Raw genomic sequence first — 22,321 nt, 5'->3', positions numbered from 1 at the left:
ATTCTCTGTCCCAGCAATAAACCTCCCCATTATTGAAGCGGTGTACCAAAATACTTATTTTCACAATACGATTGTGCAAAGTCACAAACAGTTCATAAAATTGCCAGTCCAGAAAGAACCTTTCAGACTGGTTGTTCAGGACTGAATTATGAAAATTCCCTACTAGTTGTGATGCACAGATTATACAAATGACTTCCTTCAAAGCAGCCTTACAAGTAGCTTCTAGAAAATACATCTACATTTCTCCCATTCTTAAGGGAGGCTGAGACTATGAGACTTCATCTGTGGAATATCAGTATCAAAGTCATTTTCCTCTGTAGTGTACAGACTTAATCAGTAGATGCTGTCCGTAGAGACATTTCAGAAAGCTGTGAGTAGGCCATTTTAGATTTCCTAGTTCAAATCATTTACCATTCTCGCAATGGTCATGAGTTAACATGAGTTGGTATATGAGGCGGAATGCTGTTTTGATGAACCAGCAAGAGACATAATTTAAATTGTTTTTGCTAACTCTTATGATTCCAAAAGTGATAACCTCAAACAGGCTGGACTAGAATGCTTTTAATTGCACTGAACTGCCCTTCATTTTGAAAATCTTTTGCACCTATTTTCTTAAAGCCCCTAAGGTCCAATTCCATTTAATGTAGGCCCTGACTATTAGATAATGGAGGTAGCCATCTTCTCAGTCTTAGGCAACGAAAGTCACCATCTTTCGTGATTTATGTAGAATCATTGTCATGACTGCCATTTGACGCAGATGTTGTCTGACCATATTTTTCTAGTAACTAGGAAAGTATCAAGTCTTTCGACTTATGACTTAGATTTAACACCTGATGAGACATCCGTCTGGTTCAAATGTCTACTTTCCACCATGTCAAGGGTAAATAAGAACAAATACAGGAATATATCTGAAATAATGTAGTCTTAATTGATGTCCTTTTGCCTTATATGTTCATAAAGAAACATCTAGGATGCACACCTCGATGCAAATAATCTGTCAGCGATTCCTATCATTATGTAAGAAATTCTGATTTCTGATAAGATTTAGTATACAAGGACTTCCACTTTACCACAAAGGTCCTTCGCTCAGATTATCGGACAAGAGTCTAACAGAGACAGTCTCCCCTAATACCAGCAAACTGTGCAGATGATGCATTTAGCCTGAAGCTGATAAAGCCCAATCCCAGAGAAAGACTGCCATCGTAGCGTTGTTTGCCCTTCGTAGGGAACACTGTTTTCACACCTCTGCTGATAAAGACAGTCTTTGCTGTCAACAAGGTATGCAGTGCATCTCTTATCCTTAAACTCTAGACTGCAAGTTGCTCTACCTTGAGTGCTCTTAGTGCAGCACATAGAAGTAGATGTTAGATGATATTTTAACCATGTTAGAAATGTTCATTTTATTCTCATTGTTTATAACGTGCCTTCTTGCTTTAAAAAAAAAATAAATTCTGTGAAGTTGTTTTAGTACTGAGATGTACTGAGAAACATGTTGTTCCGGTAGTGATAAATTCTTTGTACTTAAGTGTACATTCTTCTTAGGGCGGTGGATGTGTAATACTGTGAATAATGAAATAGGTTTGCTACTCTTACTACAGTGCAGATCCCTTTTTAGGGAATGCTAATAACCCCAAAGCACTCCCTCTATTCCAATAACACACTGAATAGTGGTCTGCAGGGCTACAATAACATGTCTTTCACATTAATTGTTGGTGCATTCAACCAAGTTCACCCGGGTCACCTTGGGTGAAAAAACACACCATGCAGAACTACGTCAGAGTCGTAGTTTACACAACAGTTGGCGTCCAGCACGGGCCCTTATCTTATGGTTACTCCTTTAGTAGTTTTTCCAATGTTCACACACACCTGAACCAAAATTATATCATTACAGAGAAATCCGTAGTAATCATGGTTACCTCGTACTGGGGATACGGGAGGACCTCTTTTGTAGGTTTGTCATCTTAACTCATAACATGTTATTTCCCATTCAATGGATTTTCTAATTCTTTGATCCAACTTCCAGTTGAATTTGTTCATTATGCAAGCACCTATTGTGATAGGGGCCAATTAGAGGTAAGCAGTTACTCAGCATCTCAAAGCTCGAGGTGTTCTGAAAAGGAGGGGGCAGTTACTTTTGCGGTGTATGCCTTTGAGACATTTTACTCCTGGGTGGAGTTTGAGCCTATCGATGCTGATTCAGGCCTATACAGCGGCTAACCCGCCGGCACATTATAGGGCTTATGAAGATATGGAAATCCCTTAAATCTACCAAGAAAACCATTATTGATTTGCTGGTCAGTTACCACATACGAACAGAAATGTTTGTTTTGGGTCCCCTGAGCAATGAAGGGATCACAAAGCCAGTTTTGGCTGGCTACACTCCTGTTCCCCGCCCTCACAATTTAATAAAAGCGGAGGTGATAGGGGTATTAAATTACAAAGTCACTTTGTACTGGAGACTCGTAAAGTTCGTACAATGTACATTGACTTCCATACATGCTGCCGCTCCTGCATAGGTACAAATTGTTAGTCCAAAGACTAGGAATGCTGTCATGGGAAAAGCGCCCACGACCGAAGATTGTCAGGGGGAAATCGATTTCTGAAATCTGACTTAGAAGTATTCCAGGAGTCACGATTTGCTGTGCAGTTACCTAGGGATCTGTTAGCAAGTTTGCAGTCACTACTGCCTAGATTCTGACTCTTCAATTAAGTCCTTTTGTTCCTCCCGCTAAGTGTTATGGGCTCCACTTGGAAAGTGGATGAGCTTGATATTCTATTGCCTTCTACCCTGATCTACCAGATAAAACAATCAACCAGGATCAAATGGCTCAAAATCATGTTCCTTGGCTTCTTACAGGCTGTGTTAAACGGGTTACGATGGTTGTGGGAAGTTGACGACAGGGAGACATTGAATAACTGTTTGAAACCTGTCTGCAATTAAAACTGTTTAAAAATAAAATAAAAAATATGCCCTTATCTGAGCACATCACCCCAGATCATCAAGCCCTACACTTGCTTCTGTAAAAACAGAACTCAGTTAAAAATCACACGCATCATCCACAAGACATTGCACGAGAGTGCTCCAATCCACCAAACCAAGATCTTCCACAAATACCAGTAAACCAGACATTTTAAGTTAGGGTCTGACTGCTTACTATCCAACCTGCCCAACATAATTTCCAGAACTGTTGGGAAAAGGTTTGAAATCCTATTTATTCCCAACAGCATTTGGCCCCAGCTCACTTATGTTGAGGAGTATCATTCAGACTAGACCTAGTTAATCTCGTTCCTTGCTTTGAGCATATTCTGCTGGCCATGCCTTAGTGACCACTTCCCACCTGTCCTTTTCTGATAAGTGATGTCAAATGACTGCAAAGGATAATTGAACACCAAAGAAATAAAGTAAATAAATATAACATACTTAAGTTGTCCTGAATGTCATTGAAGCTCACATGTTGCTACTGCCCATTTACCCACAAAAAAATAATAATATTGAAAGATTAAAGGCTGCTGCATTGTCAGTGTCTGTTTATTGATATAGCTGGATATCTAATTAAAGAAAGCCAATGTTTCTTCTGCCGACATGTTTATGGAAAACAGATTTACTCTTCTAAAGTGTTCCAGGATCTTACGTGTATTTAGTGTTGATCAGTTTGTATCATTGAACTGATGTTTCAAGTTAGTAACTGTTCTTCCAGTAGCATTCTGTGTCCTAAAGAATGTTGACCTTGTTTCAGGAGTGATTGTAGAAAAATGTGGTTGCTCTATCTTAATATGATTGGGCAGACATTCATACTGCATGAGATAGTGTGAGGAGAAAACTATGAATTATCTGACTATATGAGTGGTAGCTCTTTTCTGCCATCTATTTTTCTTGATGGTCATATTGCCATAGGCTGGGCTGAGATTTTGTATTTTAAGGTTCTTTAAACATTCTGTTCTATTTTTTCCATTGGATGTTTATCCATTTGCACAAAGTTGTTAGACACCATGAAAGGCACACACGGCCACATATGCAGATGCAGACTTCAGCCGGTATTGCTTCATTAACAGGGGTTCTCTTTTGTACCTTGTCTATGAATTGTTGCAAATATTTAAACTCGTAAAGCAAGCTCTTGAGTTTTATGAATTGTGTTGCTAGCATCACAGCAGAACTTGGGCTCCATCTTTCAGAAGGTCCGTGGGGCTGTAATTTTCGCCTGCACAATGATCGGTATAATATTTTTGGGATTCAAAATCATACACCCATGTGGGAGAACATAACTGTAATAAACATTTGTATATATAATGTGAAGCCAAATGAAAAAAGAGGAAACATATGTCTACTGTTTCATTCCCATGGAGCTGCCGAGTGCAAAGAACTATTAGCAAGCTTTGATCAGTTCAATTGTTACTGACAAGATCATTGATCGATTTCTGTTTTTAGTCTGTAAACACTATCTCACTTTCGGAGGGGGTAATCATTTAGTGTGACTGAAGATATTCCATTTAAGAGCCTACACTGTTTATTGTTCGAGAAGTACTGGTCTGCAGAAGTGGTATGGCAAATCCTATCTGGGCTGATCTCCAGGGAGCCAACTGTCATAACCTGTAGAAGCCAAGACATATAATTACATGTTGTAGTTTGTTTCAGAAAGTATAGCCACTGTTAACATCTCCTAAATATGTTAGTAAAGATGCCCAAAATAGTTATTGATAGGGAAGGCATGGGATTTGAACAAAACAAGCAGGAGTCAGATCTACAAGCTTGTATCATTATGCCTAATTTAAAGTGTTACGAGAGGCTCATCCCTGTCACTGTGTCCTCAATTATCAGGTTTGTACCATATAACCTGGCTTCACAACAGTGAATTGTATTTCTCTGTGCATGTCTGTTAACTAGCTTTGTTGAACGAAGTGGTCTTAAGCTCCAGGTCAGGAGGAAGTCCAGTGGATCTCCTGAAAAGAGAACATCCTATGCATAGTGTGTAATATAAATGACTTGTGTTGCTTTTTTGAGAAAGCTTACATTATTTTTTTCTCTCTCCAGAATTCTATGAAGAAATCTTGAATTTAGCATTCAGTTTGACATGCCAGATCATTTCTCCTCAAATGTGGCAGCTTTTAGGAATTTTATTTGAAGTCTTTCAGCAAGATTGTTTTGAGTATTTTACAGGTAGGTTACATGTTGTTTGCTCTGTATTTTGAATGTGGTCAACCTGATAAGATGCCTTTAGTGGACCATAGGTCAACATTTGTTTATGTATTATTTTCTGGCTCAAGTATGTTTTTAACAGATGTACAGTATAATATGAATTTACAATTTATCTTTTTCACTTCAAACTTGGTCACCAAGAATTGTTTGGTCTCACAGACATTTAGGATGAGAAGGTCTGAAGATGGAGCAAGAGACCATTTGGGTCAATAATAGTTTGAAAGTTTCATTGTGACTGAAAAATTAGAGGTTTTGAATTTGGGGTTAATTCACAATAATTGTACTTGAGATGTAAATAATTGTTACATTGTTCTATTTGAGACCAGGGCCGGACTGGGAACCAAAACCGGCCCTGGCAAAGTGCTCGGACGGGCACCCTTCCCCCCCTCCCCGGTGTTGGGGGTGCCGCCGAGCTCTTTGCGGGGGCCGGCTTTCGTCCGATTTTGTTACAGGGCCGATTTTGAAGCTATGCTGCAAAATCGTCCTTGTAACAAAAACGGCCCCCAGGGGCCCAAAACCGGCCCCCACCCTTGCGGCGCACCGGGGGATTGCCCGGTGCCCGCAACGGCCAGTCCGGGTCTGTTTGAGACTATCCACTGTAATTGTTTTGCATAAAGATTTGTGAATGTATTGTTGTGTCAAAGGCTGGGACATGATCCACATTGTGTGCACAAGCAGGTGTTATGTGGGTAATCTTTTTATTCACTATCAAGCTGTCTACCCTTTGTATCGTAGAGTCCATCCTCCCAATACCTCTGAACCTCACATTTCCCTAACCTGTTGCCCCTCCAATTCGCTTAATTTGTTTTCAGGCATTACTAAATCTGCTATGATAGTGGCTGCCTCGTTTTAGCATTCGGAGAGATGATTATAGCGGGAATATGCAGTTGTAATGTTACAAACTAAGCTAACGGAATATTAGTCTTTAAAAAATGGTGAAAAAGACCCTTAGGCACATACTAATAACGTTGATTGGTGCCATGTTTGGTTGGCAAATTTGGATGCCGATTTAAGAAGCCAGCAATGTTGATCCTCTGAGTTGTTGCTGATGTATTACAGAGCAAAAAACATAATAGTTTTCTGCATTCTAACTAAACTGATAGTTCTTTAGTGTACTTTGTGTATGTTGCAAATGTGGGTATATGATATTTGGGGAAATAACCAGGCATGTGAAATAACTATCTTAACATGTTGTGGTCGCTTATTAGCGTTTCTGTCCCTTGCTTTCATAGACTGAGAATGTATTGTATTAAGACTGTTGGGGTATTGGCATAATGCATAGTAGGAAGCATACATCCTTGGTAACACATTTCTAATGTGGGCCTCTCACAAGCTAGATCCAACTCTTTATGATTAATTGATTTCAAGTTTTTCACGTTTCATGAGCTGCATGCAGAAAGCAGTTGCCTTGACATACCTAGTTAATGATGCTAGTAATGAATGACCTGACTAAGTGGTGAATTTGAGAGTTTAAAAGAGGGATTTTTGGCCAGGAGAAAACAGCCACACAGAAAACAAGTGGGATGAATCTGTAATCCCAAATGAAGCATCTCCAGAAGCAGTGCCATTAGACTAAAGCAGAGATCAGATTTCAGTAAAATACTGTTTCAATATGCCTGTTATCTGCACGTCTATAAAATGAAATGTGATTCTATACCACTTATTGGAAAGGAGACAACTAACAAGGTCACCAGTAGCCTCCTCTGACATAATCCAAGGCATTAAAAAAGAATGCATTATATCAGATTTTGCCTTCATGCTCAAAAAGTCAGGCAGAGCTGGACTTGCATATATCTGCATTCCCAGAAACAGTCAAGAGACCCACTGACTCCATCATCTGCTGCGTCAGTAAGAAGAATTTTAGATGGCTATACTCAGAAAGGAAATAAATACTGAGTCCTCTGTAGTGATGAAAGCATCCAGTTCACTGTTCGCCCTACCCACATTCAAATATAGCACTAAATTGGCCCATTCATCGTCCTTTTTCCTGTTGACAAAAAAATCAAAAGCCAAAGGCATTATTCGTGAGAGGTCAAAGGCTCCCTTTTTATTTGTCGACATGGCCATGAACATTGCCATAACTGGTTAATGCCGCAGTTCTCTGTGGCATGGCGTTTGCACATCAGAACGTTCTGGCCAGTGGCACTTTTGGATGAGCATTCAGACAATGCCCTTCTTGCACTGAATACACACAGGGAGACAGCTTAGTTACTCATTTCAGAAATTGAGATTGAATTATGTCTGTCAAGAAACTTGTAGCTTCATCCACAAGTCCTTGCTTGTAATTGATATATCCTTCGGCGCATCCTACCCATCAAAGCTACCTGTTTCAAAGCCTAACAAAAGTCAATCAGATTGACTAAGAGGCTTTTAGGGTCCAGCCATAGTAAGGCCAAAGATACAGCTAAAAAGGAAACAATGACTCAGGCAGCATAGTCCTTCCAAGGAAATATGGATCAGAGTATCTCAACAATAAGTTGACTGGAAGGAGATTACCCTCCCAATCCGGTCTTGAAGATTGGCGATGTATGGGAGTGGGTTCAAAACCTTTTCGACTGGCTCTCGAAAGGAAACCCACTTGTATCATATTTCTCTGGAGGAACAGTTACTCACAATACTCTTGAAGGCATCTATGGAAAAGGTATCAAAGAGATGATGGAACAAAGTCTTCTGTGCCAGGTATTTTCAGGAGTCTGAAGGACCATTTTGGACATTCAAAGCATTAATCCCTCTAGATCTTAAGTATTTGAAGGATGCATATTGTTGTTTTGAGACTAAATAAATAAAAACACAGGTGCCAACTTTGTCAAACTTGATTCACCTTCTGCTGAAGAAATATAAAAGGACTTGCTTAGTGGGCAAACACATTCTCAGAACATACTGCTAATAGAGGCAATCAAACAATTGCCATAAATAATGTTAGCCATTTTACCTTTCGTGTTGGCCATGGTGTTCCTCATTCCAAAGAGTTGTGTAATAGGCTCAAATATCTTTTCCTAGAGAAAGTCATCAGGATGCAACTGGGGATGATTATGACTACTAAACGACTGGCCTCATCCAACCCCGAGACACCCCATTGGGAACTTAAACCTCTGTGCAATACCAAGACGCAATACGCCATGTGATTTCTGACACTTCACTCCTTTGCGGAGATAATGGTATTATTGAGTTCACTATCTCTCTGTGACCGCCAGAGGATCCTTTTACTGCTTGGATCTGCTGGGAATTGTTTGCCTGCTCATTACTATTAGCACCCATCTGGTCAAATTTATATTTTACAAAAGGTCAGCCCTATGAAGCCTTACTATTACTTCCTTTATAGTATACATCCATCAGGTTCTCTACTGGTTTCAGACCCAAAACATGTCTACAACACATTGGGATCTGGCTCCTCAGTCTTTTCTTAAAAAGAGAGCAGGGAAATGGATTTCATGGGAAAGAAAATTATGCAAGCCAGTGAACAGCTCATTTGCCATCTTATGGTGGTTAACAGGGCCCTGTGAGTGCATGAAGTAAATGGTTGAATTTCTTCCAATTTATTTATTTATTTGTGTCATTTATAAAGTGCGCAGCTACCCCAACGGGGTGTCCCGGCGCTAATGATCAGAAAGCTGTAGGTACAGAAAATGAAGTGCTAACAGAAAAGAAAGGTTTTGAGGGATCTACGGAATTCAGGTTCAGACTGAATAAAACGGAGGGCAGGTGGAAGTTTATTCCAGAGATTGGTAGCACAGACTTGAAAAGTTTTGCCTCCAGATCGAGCTTTTTTGAATCTGGGGGTGACTAGTAACTGTTTAGTATTGGAGCAAAGGGCTCTGGAATGACTATAAGGGCGGAGACTAAAGGTAAGGTAGGCTGATCCTGAGCCTTTAGTGGCCCGAAAAGCCAAAATCATGGCTTTGAATTCGATTCTCTTAGGGATAGGCAGCCAGTGTAGTTTCCGAAGGTGAGGAGAAATATGATGTCTGAGTGGGATGCCGCAAACCAGACGGGCCGCGGCATTTTGAACTATCTGGAGTCTGTGACACAGACCAGCTGTCAATCCCAGATAGAGTCCATTGGCGTAGTCACCATGTGATGAGGGCGTGGACTATGTTTTTTCTAATACTACTGGGCATGAAGTTGATACTTTTTTTATCATTTTAATTTTGGAAATGCAGGCGGCCGAGACTGTGTGGATTTGATTGGCAAAGGACAAACGGTTGTCCCATCTAACCCCCAGGTTTCTGACCGAGTCCTTGGGGGAAGGGGCCATACTCAAGTCTTCCGACCACCAAAGGTTAGATGTAAGAGGAGATGGTTGATTGAAAAACAAAACCTCGGTCTTACCGGCATTTAGTCTTAGAAAATTAAGATCCATCCACTTGGCAATATTCCTCATACATGTTTTAGGGGGTCGAAAGTCAGAGGGGATGAATCATCATAGGAGAAAAGAATCTGAATGTCATCCGCATAAGATGTCATTTTAATTCCAGACTGAGATAGCATTTCAGCTAGGGGAGTGAGGTAAACATTGAAAAGGAGCAGACTCAGGGAAGAGCCCTGCGGAACGCCCCACCTGAGAGGCCTAGCTGAGGAGGTGTAAGGGGGGTATACACTTGTTGTTTACGGCCCGACAGAAATGAAGCAATCCAATTAAGTACCGTGCCCTGAACTCCAATAGATCTCAACCGCTTCAAGAGGATCGAGTGAGAGATGGTGTCAAATGCTGCCGAAAGATCCAGCAGCACCAACACCGCCCTTGATCCCTGATCTAGGGTCCAACGCACAGAGTCGGCCATTTCAATCAGGGCCGACTCCGTGCTATGGCCTGCGCGAAATCCGTCCTGAGAATCATGGAGAAGGCCCTCAGATTCTATAAAGCTGGCCAATTGACGATGGACAAGCCTTTCCAGGATCTTGGCCGGAGCGGGAAGCAGGGAAAGAGGCCTATAGTTTCCCTGGATCCCTACATCCGCATTAGCCTTTTTCAGTATCGGAACCAAGAAAGCATGTTTCCATGACTCTGGATAAATACCAGCGCTCAAGGAGGCATTCCATATAGAATTGAGATGGGGATTTAGAAATGCTGCTAAAGCTTTGTATTGCTTTGCTGGCCACGGGTCACTAGGAGATCCAGATTTGCATTTAAGAAGCTCCTGAAGGGAAAAATCCTCCGAAATTTCTAAAAATTCCGCAAGTACTGAGACTGTAGCGGGGTTATCTGACTGTTCTTCCCCTGAGTCACAGCAATCTGTTTTAGGGAAGGAAGCATAAATAAGAGCGATCTGCTCCTCAAAAAACTCAGAAGGTTGGGTACATAAAGATTGAGACACAGGGAGGCGGCAATTCAAAGCCTGTGGGTCTGTAAAAGATTTAACAATATTAAAGATCTCTCTGGAGGAGTTATTGGCTTTCTCAATTCTATCAGATAGAAAATTTCTTTTATGTGTAATGATCAGCTTACGATATTCTTTAAGGGCAATCCGGTACTTGGTTTTACTATCTGCTGTGTAGTTCAGTCTCCAACCGCATTCCAGGGATTTGCAGGCGGACTTTTTCTGTCTCAGTTCCTCCGAATACCAGGAGGCGGCTGGTACAGATCTTAAGGTTTTAATGGGTCTGAGAGGTGCCACTGAATCCATAGCTTTGGTTACCCACTCCTTAAGATTATGAATACGTGAATCAAGGTCACTGACCAAGGGGGGATTGGAATCTTTAGTGTATTCAGAGAGAAATTCTAGGGAGATTTTGCTCCAGTTTCTACCAAGTTCCTTGGGAGTGACAGTGAATCTATCATGATGGGTCATAAAAATGACAAAAGGAATAAAATAGTGATCTGACCATATAACTAGTCTAGGATCCTTGACCAAAATGTCGGAGACGTTAGAACAAATGAGATCTAACGTATGGCCCGCTTTGTGAGTAGGGGAAGTTACCAACTGAGTGAGATCCCCCTCTGCCAATGTGGAAATAAAGTTTGAACTAAGTGCGCAAGAAGCATCGTCCACATGAAGATTCAGGTCTCCTAGCACCGTAAAGTTAGAGTACCGCGTGCCAGCCTGTATGATATAGTCCGTGAGAGACAATAGATGTGAAGGACTAGAATGAAGGGGGCGATAAATCAAAATGCCAGAGCAAGTGGCCGAAGCTGATAATTTAATAAAGAAGGGAAGGCCCTCAATACAACCAATTTGTTCATAAAGGGGCGACAAGATTGTCCATTTAGATTTGTAAATGATGGCTACCCCTCCTCCCTGTTTACCATTAAGACGATTGGCACATAAAATATTGTAACCATCTGGAATGGCCAGTGTTGAAGCAGGGTTTGTCACCTCGCTAAGCCAAGTCTCTGTCAGAAATAAGAGGTCCCAATCATTATCCTTAAGGGATTGGAAAATGTCTAGAGCGTGTTTTACCAGCGATCTACAGTTTATTAGTCCGGCAGTAAGAGTTATAACTACTCCGGGACCATGGGTCAGAGGCAGAGTCAGTTTACCTCTTCTTAAAGCATTATCTCATGCGAGGCCGCAGGTCCTGCATGGGGAACTCGCGCTCAAATTCTCAGGTGTATAGAGCATAGTGTGTGGTCCTACTGCTGGTCTTAAGGACATTAGGTCATGTATGCTATAGATATTCCTAGCAGCGGGGTTAAAATGGGCAGCGTTTCTGGCCCTGGCCGCGTAACCAATAGGAAACAAGGAATATTTCAAAGAGATGTTAAAGGAGGGATTGTGAGCTTTGTCCAGTCCCTATGAGCAGCTGTTGATGCAGCAGGTCTCGTTGCCCACGGATAGTCGGTTGGTCTTTCACTCATGGATTTGCCTTTCTTATTTCTCTCCCCAAGTCTAGCAAAACAAAATCCTGGATCTATCCTTCACAGGTGTTTTTTGCTTTACATTACCAAAGTAAATGATGGTATCTTGCACATGAATAATGAACTACAGCCTACTTTCCATTGCCCTGTATTATAAGTGGCAGAAACACCTTTTTACATATTTACAGCAGTACCCAGGCATACCATGCATCGTGTGCCATAGTCTCCACAACTTGGGTGTAGCGTTCTGGCCTAGTATAAACTCACTCTGGCCTTGGTGCAACAGAAAGGTAAACACTGCCTCTTTGCCAAGGTTTTGCAGTCCGAGTTCAACATCGACAATTATCAATATAAGGGTCTGTCTACTAGAGCTCTGTCTGGCACAGGGATCACGACTATCTGTAATATCATGATCGCTGTGGAAGATTGCCCTTCTTAAAGGAGGCATTAAACATGATCAGAAGCCGAGGGGAGAGCTGTGCAGTGAAGGTGGTGATTTAGGCCATTTGTCCCTGGGATCTTACCACACTGCATGAGTTTGAGTGCCTCTTTCAACTCATTTAGCATCAATGGCACATCTAGTTTTTCACTCCTCTCTGGGGGCAGCGATGGAAGCACAATCCTATTTAGCAGGGATACAGACTTTACCTATTTATCAAGAGAGGTCTAGTGTAAAGGGATGAGTAATAGTCAGCTAAAACGTCTTTGATATCCGCCTGTGCATATTGTATACTTTTCTGCACATCTGTCAGGGCAGTCAACTCTTTCATGTTATTTTCCACATTAATCAGCCTCACGAACATGTGATCCGATCTGTTACCCACTTGTGAGTTTCCATTGTCCTCTTATATGTGTATTCATTTACTTGAGGTTGAAAGGTTTTGGAGAGTGAGCAGAGAATCCCCATAGATAATTTAAATCCCTGAGGCTAGATGGACATGATCTAACTAACGAGTGGGATCAGGAAGTAATCTAATCTGGAAAACAATCATAAAAGGTATAGGCTGTGGTGGTGTGGTGATCCGTGGGCCAAATGTCTACTAACCCTAGGGAAGATGCAAAGTCAATTAAGTGGTGATGTCCGGAGCAAACGATTGGCTCTTTAGAGCACCGATCCAAATCTCCGTCAATTAGTCCATTGAAATGCCCATCAACCAATAGGAGTCCTGGTGTTGTCTTGAGCAGTGAGCAGTTCAACGCTCTAGGGCATACTCATTCAGACCGATGCCATGTGTCCCTCCTGGGTTCCTGAGACAAATATGTATCTGCTGTGGGGATCTTTTTTATATCTATTGGCTTGAAAGTTGAATTTCTGTGGATAAAAAGGTCATCCCCCACTAGAAACACTGGTGAGAGCAGAGTGGAGGACATTTGTGAAAATTTGGTGAGCAAAAAAATTAATAATGGAGCATTAATAAATGGTCTCTTGCCAAAGGAGACTATCCGGTATATGCCTCTTGGCTGCGTTAAGGACCTGCCACTCTCTTGAACTTGTTATTCAAACTGTTAACATTTCAGGAAAAAAACACGCAAAGATGGAAAATCGGAGGTATATAGTTTGTTGGCTATCTCAAGGGAACGTTGGAAGAAATGGCACAATCTTGCCATGGGTAAAGCAGGTGGCCCTCATGGTATCTTAAAGTTAAAAGTGAAAAGTTATACTGCAAGCAATCACATCAAAAGCGTGCCACCCATCATACACTTCTAACTTGAATTATGTATTGACCATTATTGCTCTGAAGTATTGAATCTCATCAAATATAGGTCCAACAACACTAATCCAGGAATGCAGTCTCGTAGGTTCAGTAAATGACACAGCCTATAAGCCACACCATCCTAGGCACCAACTACCACTCCTTAATTTCCCAATGTGACATGCAATCCTGTCAGTATCTCCTGGTTGATGGGAGAGAGCGTTTACACACCCTCTTTGGCCACAGATAGAGGATCTCTGTGAGCTCAGGGCCTTGCATTGTCCAATGTTGATCTTTGGCCGGAGAGTTCCCAATTCTTAGGAGTTTACCTCTCTTTGTGAGACTTGGGCTGCGGATTGGTACTCCCACTGCCTTCATCCCCAACTAGAGGCAGAAGATCAGTGACTGCAGCACAGGCGAAGGAAGATGTCCGTCATGCAGTTATGATAAAGGAGGATTTTCGGGCAGAGGGCCATAGCTCAGTTCGCGAGTGACCGTCTTCATAGCCTATCAGCCTCTCCCCAGCCATTTACCATCTTTACAGAGGATAATGAAGATTAATATTCTCCATCCTCTATACCCCAGGGGTGTCTAGACCAATTATTGTGGATCATCTGCTTCAAGAAGTACTAACTCTTGCAGAATAACGAGGTGGAATAAGTTACAGTACATCAAACTAACAAGGGCATCCACTCCCACTCCTTAGTCATTGTGAAGAACCCAGATTCACTTTTTGGGTGAAAATGCAATTTTAAACCTCCGTAACTAGATGATTAGTTAAGTCATATTCTGAACTTGCCAAATCAGTGCTCCCATTTTGATTCTTAGACATATAGAAAGTATTTAATGCCTAGAAACAATACTTAAGCAATACAAAATTGCAAAGAAGTTCTTAAGGAGGACGACTTCATTTATGCAAGGAAATTGGCTCCTACTGTGGATGACTTCATGACCAGCTATTAGGCATCGCTCTTTCTCTTCCTAGAAAAAGAAAATCAGTTTCAAGTCACCTCCCTCCCGCTTCAAAAACGTATTCTTGCATACGTCACCTTCCGCTGAAATTCTTCCTGCCTCTGCGCTCCACCACGTACACACTTTATCAAATGAACAGCAATATTGCGATGCATTACCTCAACGAACAAGGGAGGACTAGCTCAGGAGTCCTATCAAGGGAGGGCTCTACTACCTGTTGAGGACCATCTACATGATATCTCTCCATCTTCCAGGCCTACAGAATTGAATAACTAAGAATGGAACGATTGGAATGACACACATGGGTACTAAACAATAGGTTGCTTTCTGGTGTTTTCTAAATCTGAGAGACTTACTCATTAATTTTTTCACCTCTATTGCATTGAGATTTCTCATCAAGGTTCCTAGAGCCGCACTCCCAACAGAAATGCTCTGTGAGGATACTGGCCAAATACAATCCCTTAAGCTTTTCCTCTCATGATTGCCAAACTTTGATAATGCAAAACTCATTGCTCTGGACTGACAACGAAAAACGTGGGATCCTCGGACCTACCCAGCAAGTCATTGAAACCCCTCTGCAAGCTTCGCTGCAGGCCAGACTTTCTCACCAAGTTGTTGGGCAAAATTTCTCACTCCAGCCTGTCAATGCTGAGCCTTATTGCTGGGCTCCTATTTATCAGTTGTGCAGCCACTTCACCCTTGCACCATCTTAAAGCAGCCTAAAGTATGTTCATAGGATTTGTGAGAGATTCCCCATCAGGACTTGGGAGGCATATGTAGATCCGAGAAACCTGTTAGATACACCACTACTCCCCGTTTCTGATGTATACATTACTTCTATTTGTAGATTCCTTTTGTCATCTCCCAGATGCCAGACTGGAGCCAAAGCGCTCTTGCAATAGGATCACTGTACCCGATCAAGCTGACTGAAGCAGCTTTTTCTGAATCTACACGCGGAGCGCTGTCCCGCTTTTCTAATCTTCTACCGAGAGAAACTCCCAGTGCATTGTCACTGTTAATCCACAAAGGGATTCTACAAGGCTACGGCTGTGGCGTAAAATTAATTGAGCCCCTCTGGCCTTCCTACATACCCCACTGGATTGACAGCCTGTCCTCACATGGAGTACTCGGACGGGTCCTCATGTGAGTAAACCCTTTTCCTCTATTCTTGATGGGTGGCACATCATTTTCACAAGGCTGCACAATCATAAATCAGATGTCCCTTCATCAATAATCCTGAAGAGACCCGCATTGTTTTGAGGGTCGAAACGCCGTCGACAAACAGAAGAAGCGAACCATTTTCCCGGCACATATCATTGTACATAGCTGCTGTTTACATGGAATTATTTTGATAATGGTCGACTTGTACAAACTGTGGAAACCTTTTATATAATGTTCACACTGTCACTTAGGTTCCCTTAGTCATTTGGGACACTGTGCACAAATGTTGTTTTGATGTATAATGTTTACTCCTGACTTTATTGTTTAAAAAATCCCAAAAATATACTACACTGGAATCGGTGTGTTAGTAGTTCCTTCGCGTTCTGCCATTATCTAACCCTCTATATTACGATTGTGCTTATGTATCATAACCTCATGATATATTATTCCACAGGAGCCACTGTTTTTCCTATATAACTATTACCCTGGTTCCTTAGTTAGTAGGGTTCCCCTGTTTCTCTTGAACTTGCAATAGGATCAGCATGCTGGTAAATAAAACCGTCGGTATAAATCCTGGCCACTCCCCAAACATGTGAGTGAGCTGCCCCAGGGTTAGGATGGTTTCCTTACCTGCACGCCGATTCTTTAGCACCTGCTGGTAGAAGCCAGAGGTGGATCCCTTTCTTGTCAAAAGTCCCCTGTTTAGTTGCAGCCTTGAGCTATGCCAGCAGACTGGCCCCCCTGCCATAAAAGCTATTGACACAACAACTGCTGAAGTGCACGTATGGAAGCCTGAACTGCCAGGGGCAGCTCCCTCCTTCCTCGTGAAGCATGTCTTAATGACACTAATGACAAATGTTCCCTGATGGACCCAATTGAGATTGGGGATAGTGGGAGGCCAAGCTCTAGGTGGATGAGAAAAAGAAGTGGGACAGATCCTGAAAGGCATTTCTTCTGGCAGCTTGGATGTGAGGTGTTGCTTGCGTTGCCAGATTGTCTCCACAAGTCAATTCTGATGGCTCCCCCTGGCACTGATCTCGTGACCGGTCATCTTCATAGTCAAGGTAGTTGGGTAATTCTTAAAAAAAAAACACAATGTCCAAACACAGCTCTCTAACTCAGTCACATGATGCCCGGGTACTGAAAGGCCACAAATTTGATCTGCCTCAGGAACTGAACTTGACCCTCATACCTCTCTAACCTGAGTTTCCAAGGCCTGCTGCGAAGCTGCAAGAGCTCTGAGAATTTAAAGTCTGTGAACCGAATCTTCAGTATCCAGCTGGACCCCATCTGAGGCTCCTTCTGGCCACAAGGATCTGAAGTGGCCTCCAATCGGTTTACCGCTGGCAGAACTGTCTAACACCAGTGGTGCCACTTGTCCTGACCCCGGCTCCCAGCTCGATGCCCGTGCCATTTGCGGCACTGCAGCCCTGAGCGCCGACGCTGGCACTGACGTTGTAAGGATATCCGATTGTCCTTTCGGACTCAGGCAAACCCAGAGCGACCTCTATTAACCATGCAACAACCTCTACCCATCTTAATTCTGTCCTCGAATTATTCCGTAATGCCTACGTGAATTCGGAGATAAAAATGACCATTGTGACCAAGTGTTCATGGCATGCGTAGTTGTTGATACACATTCTCTGCATACTCCTACATCTAAGTATGGTCTTGGACATGTATAACTTGTTTTTCTTGGAAGAAGTCTTTTGAGTTCTGATGTGTTTTGACTCCTTCCATTGCTGGTATTGCACATGGTTGTCAGTTTCATTGTTAGATTGTTTTCTTACGCCATCTAAAGCTCTGAGTTGATGCTGTGTGGTGTACGTTTTCGGGGCCTTCTGGTTCTTCCACTCACATTGGCAGGAAACAATAGCGTTCTTTGTCATTTTCAGACTCTCTCTTGGTTCCTTTGGGTATCTGAGGCAAACGACCATCTGCATCCACCGTGGCAGTGCCCAAAGCCATTAAGCAGTACTGTTTCCCGTCACTCACACCAACCACCCACCACCGCCCCTCTGGGGGCCGGCGGCGAGCCCACCACCCTAACAACAACCTTCAGGGTTGCCACTGCTTCCCAGCCATGGCCAGCATTGACACAAGGCCTTGCAGCCGACCCTGACTCTCAGACAGCCCCATAAAACCTGGCCTTCCTCTGTGTCGGCAGTGCCATCGATACCTTCCAGTTCCTCTGCGCCGGGGCAGCCTTGCCTGTCGGTGCCTACTTGCCCCCTTTTGTACCGCTTTGGCCGCCATAAGTGTGGCAGGGTATTCTCAGACGTGAGTCCCTTGCTCACTTTGCCACTGGATTCAAGCAAGCTGGGCTGAAGACGGCTGGAATGCCAGAAACCAGTCTTTGGAAGCTTGTTTCCGGTCCAGGGAAGACATGGCTTGGCAGTTCGGGCTGGACTGTTCCCATGAGGCACAGGGTCAGACTGATTTGCATATAGCCATGTCTGAACTAGGGTGGCAGAGTGGGCTAAAGAACGGTGATGGATCAAACCCAGATCTTTTGACTGGGTGTGAGTGTTTGATTGGCTCAGATGCTCCGTCCATCACCACCCCCTTTTGTACCGCTTTGGCCGCCATTGTGGCAGGGTATGCTCAGACATGAGTCCCTTGCTCACTTTGCCACTGGATTCAAGCAAGCCGGGCTGAAGACGGCTGGAGTGCCAGGTACCGGTCCTCGGAAGCTTGTTTCCGGTCCAGGGAAGACATGGCTTGGCAGTTCGGGCTGGACTGTTCCCATGAGGCACAGGGTCAGACTGATTTGCATATAGCCATGTCTGAACTAGGGTGGCAGAGTGGGCTAAAGAACGGTGATGGATCAAACCCAGATCTTTTGACTGGGTGTGAGCGTTTGATTGGCTCAGATGCTCCGTCCATCACCACCCCCTTTTGTACTACTTGCCCATCACAGCGCTTCCGTCAGCGTTCCCCAAGGACCTCGATGCCTCAATTCTGCAGCGCCTCCAGGAGGAGTTTGAGAGTAGGCAAAAGAGCCTATTCATCCATACTCAAATGGGTAAGATTGTTGCCAAACTGCCCCAGAGAGTGCAGAACACTCTTCCTCGCAAGAGGAAGCTTCCCTTTGAGGAAAAGCTTGTTTTGGAGCCACTACCATCTCCCAAGACCAAGAAGCACCAAGATAGGGGCAACACCCCCTGCCTTCTCAGCTTCCTCCTCTTTCCTGTTCTCCTCAGATTCCTACTCCCCACCCAAGTCCCCCTCTCCTCTGCCTAAAGCAACTACCCCCATCCCCCACGAGCTTCACCAGAGGGGTCCATACATTCCTCATATGTAGAGGGTAGCCTGCTAGAACGAACTGACCCATACAATGCCCTGTATGACTCAGAGCCCCGGGATGATCCTTGGGATAACTTGTGTGGTCTCGCAAGTGAAAATGACCCTGACTTGTACCTCACCATGCCTTCCTCTCCGGATGATACATCTCGTATCACGGGGCCATTTACAGAGTGGCTACCTTGCACATGGTGGACTTGCACACCATCACTGAGGAGGATGGCTTCTTAGTTGAGACACTTTCACACATGCAGCACTCAACCCAATGCCTGCCCATGCTCAAGGGCATGCTAAAACCCACCATTGATGCCTTAAAAAACCCAGTTAAAATCCAGGTTAAGGCCAAAGTAGTTATGCTCAGGGTTGATAAAAAAATAAAATGCCTCCCCCTCAGATCCACCTATATTAGAGGGCAGCTCCCCTTGGCCTCCCTGGTTGTGCATACCATACTTGAACTAGTGAATGCAAAAGGTACTGGGGACGCCCCACCGCCAGACAAAGAAAGCAAAAAGATAGATGTGGTGGACACCTCCGTCCATTGGAGCTTCACCAACTCGGTCAGCATACCGTTTAGGTATGACCGAGCTCAGTGGGAAGAGATGGGAGAACTCATCCAACATCGCTCAGACCACTAAAGACAAAGGGCCTAGAAGCTTGTGGCTGAGGGCCAGACCATCTCCAATAGCACCATCAGATGTACCCTGAATGCGGCAGACACTGCAGACAGGTGTATTAACTCCAGCATCCTGCAAGCTAATAGTCCAGCAGCATCCAATCAGCACGCCGTTTGATGGGAAATACTCTTTGTGCCCCAAGTTGATAGGATGCTAGGGAAAATAAAGAAAGACATGGACACTGCCAAGGCAATGAGAGCGCTTCAGGCCCTATCGTTCCTTGGGTCCTTTTGTCATCAGCAGTTTCAAGGCGATGCAAAAGCCACATCCCCAGAGCCTTCCACCTCGTACTAGAGGCAGCAGCAAGCCTTTGTGGTTATTCCAGAGCTGCCTAGAGGGTTAGTAACTCACAGGGCGGAGTTGGTGCGGCAAAGGGAGATGGTCCCACCAAACAGTGTCTCCCTTTCACTCCCATTCCCCCCCCAATCAATCAACACCTGTCTGGACCTGTACATAGAAATTCCTCACACAATGGCAAAATACCACTTCCGACCAGTGGGTTCTGTTTATTATGCAACATGGCTGTTGCTAGGAACTTGCTGCCCCTGCATGAAACATCGCCTTCCTTTCTCCTCCCTCCCACAGATACTCCCTCCCGATCAACCACCAGCCCCACCAGGAGGAAGTATACAAGCTACTGCTCAAAGTGGCTACAGAGGCTGCTGCACCTCAGCAAAGGGGTATACACCCCGTAGTTTTTCATCCCCAAGAAAGATGGGTCCCTCAGGCCTTTCAACATGTATATTCTCTCAGGTCACTTCCACATGGTAACACGACCTGCTGAACCCTATTTCCACATTCCGATCCACCCTGCGCTTAGCCGCTATGTCAGGTTGGTGGTATGTGGAGAGCAATTACAATTCAAAGTGTTGCCCATAGGGGCAACTACAGCACCCAGAGTATTTACCAAATGCCTTCCAGTGGTAGCCACTCATCTCAGGAGGAGCAGTATCTAAGTATTTACAGACCTCGACGACTGGCTGATAAAGTGTGTGCGAGCTGAAAGCAGTGCCTCTCCCACACTCAGGTCACTCCCTAGATCTCCGTGATCTTGCCTTCACCATCAGTTGTGGGCAAGTTTCACCTCCAACCACTTTAGATACAGCCCTTCTTAGGGCGATTCTAAACTCCACCCAGAAAGCTTATTCCAGTCCTGCGCGGGTTCAAGCGGTCCAGCACCTGCCTCTTTTTCAGCCTAATCGCCAGTTGAGTGTCAGGACGGTGGTCAGAACGGTGATGGCACCTACTCAGCATGATGGCCTACTAAATCACCATCGTTCCCCACGCCAGATTACCCATGCATCCGCTCTCTGCAGTGGTGGAATAGCAACAAATTGTTGTAGGGCAGGCCCTTTCTAGATCCAGTTCCACAGGTGACCATTACCACAAACTCCTCCCTCACGGGCCTTGGGGTGCATCTACTAGATTTAACTTCAGGGTCTATGGACGCCCCTTCATCATCCCTTTATTATCAACTACCTGGAGTTACTGGCAGTCCAGTTGGCTCTCAAGGCCTTTTACTGACACATACATTACAAAACAGCCCTGATCTAAACAGACAACATGACTGGCATGTATTACCTTTGGAAACAGTGGAGCACAGCTCTCAAAGCTTGCAAAGAGCATTTGGTGTTAGGCGATCCACCACAGGGTTTACCTGTTAGCGGAGTTCATTCCTGGAGCCGACAAATACTTTTCGGACCTGCTCAGCAGGATGCTGGAACAAGTCCACCCCCCCCCCCCAAGTCCTAAACCTGTACTTCCTAAGTTGGGGTTTTCCCGACATAGACCTCTTCTCAACCGCAGAAAACGTAAAATGCCTAAGGTTAGCCTCCTGTCCTCCACAGTCCATAGGCAATGATCTATGGATGAACTGGTCAGGCATATATGCCTACGTTTTTTCGCCTCTCCCACTTTTTCCATGCGTGCTCTAGAGGCTGTGGCCGACCTCCCTCAACCTGATCCTGGTGGCTTTCACATGGGATAGACAGCATTACTCGAGTTGTCAGTAATGCCACATGAGAAGCGACCCAACAGGCCGGACCTCCTCATTCATCACCAAAGAACAGTCAGGCATCCCTTCCCCAGACAGCTCAACTTAGCAATCTGACTCTTGAGGTGTTAGAGTTTGGGTATCTCAATTTTCCCAAAAAGTACATGTCCATACTCTCCTTCCTACCACCCGAGCTTGCTATGTGTTAAAGAGGAAGAAGTTCATTCACTACTGTCTACTCAAACACATTGATCCTCTTAAGCCTTCAGTACATGACATTGCCTGCTATTTCCCTCATTTACAACACACATATCTGGCTTATACTTCAATTCACTTACATTACTGTGTATTAGCAGCAACATCCTCTGGCTAGCTACTGCTTTATGGGACAACTGCTTTACATTATATGGAGAGCAAGGTTATCTCCAGCTACACATGCCACAAACAGAAAATGTTACCCAGTAAGAATCTGTTTGTGGCATGTAGTACTATAGATTCCGATTCCATTCCTTGGATCTCACACTACCCGCCATT

The 22,321-nt window shown here is 44.0% G+C and overlaps 1 protein-coding gene across 1 annotated transcript in view; it reads left to right on the top strand.

Annotated features, from left to right (window-relative positions):
* The window catches only part of IPO8 (importin 8), a 737,162-nt gene that overhangs the window by 463,641 nt on the left and 251,200 nt on the right, over window positions 1-22,321 (top strand). The window contains exon 18 of the mRNA XM_078673765.1: window positions 5,030-5,155. Within this exon, the coding sequence (XP_078529891.1) occupies window positions 5,030-5,155 (126 nt within the window). The remainder of the gene's footprint in view (window positions 1-5,029; window positions 5,156-22,321) is intronic.

This window comes from Lissotriton helveticus, chromosome 1_1 (assembly GCF_964261635.1).
Source record: "Lissotriton helveticus chromosome 1_1, aLisHel1.1, whole genome shotgun sequence".
Lineage (NCBI taxonomy): Eukaryota > Metazoa > Chordata > Amphibia > Caudata > Salamandridae > Lissotriton > Lissotriton helveticus.
The sequence above is the reverse complement of the archived record's forward strand: the minus strand, read 5'-3'. Positions and strand labels throughout refer to the sequence as shown.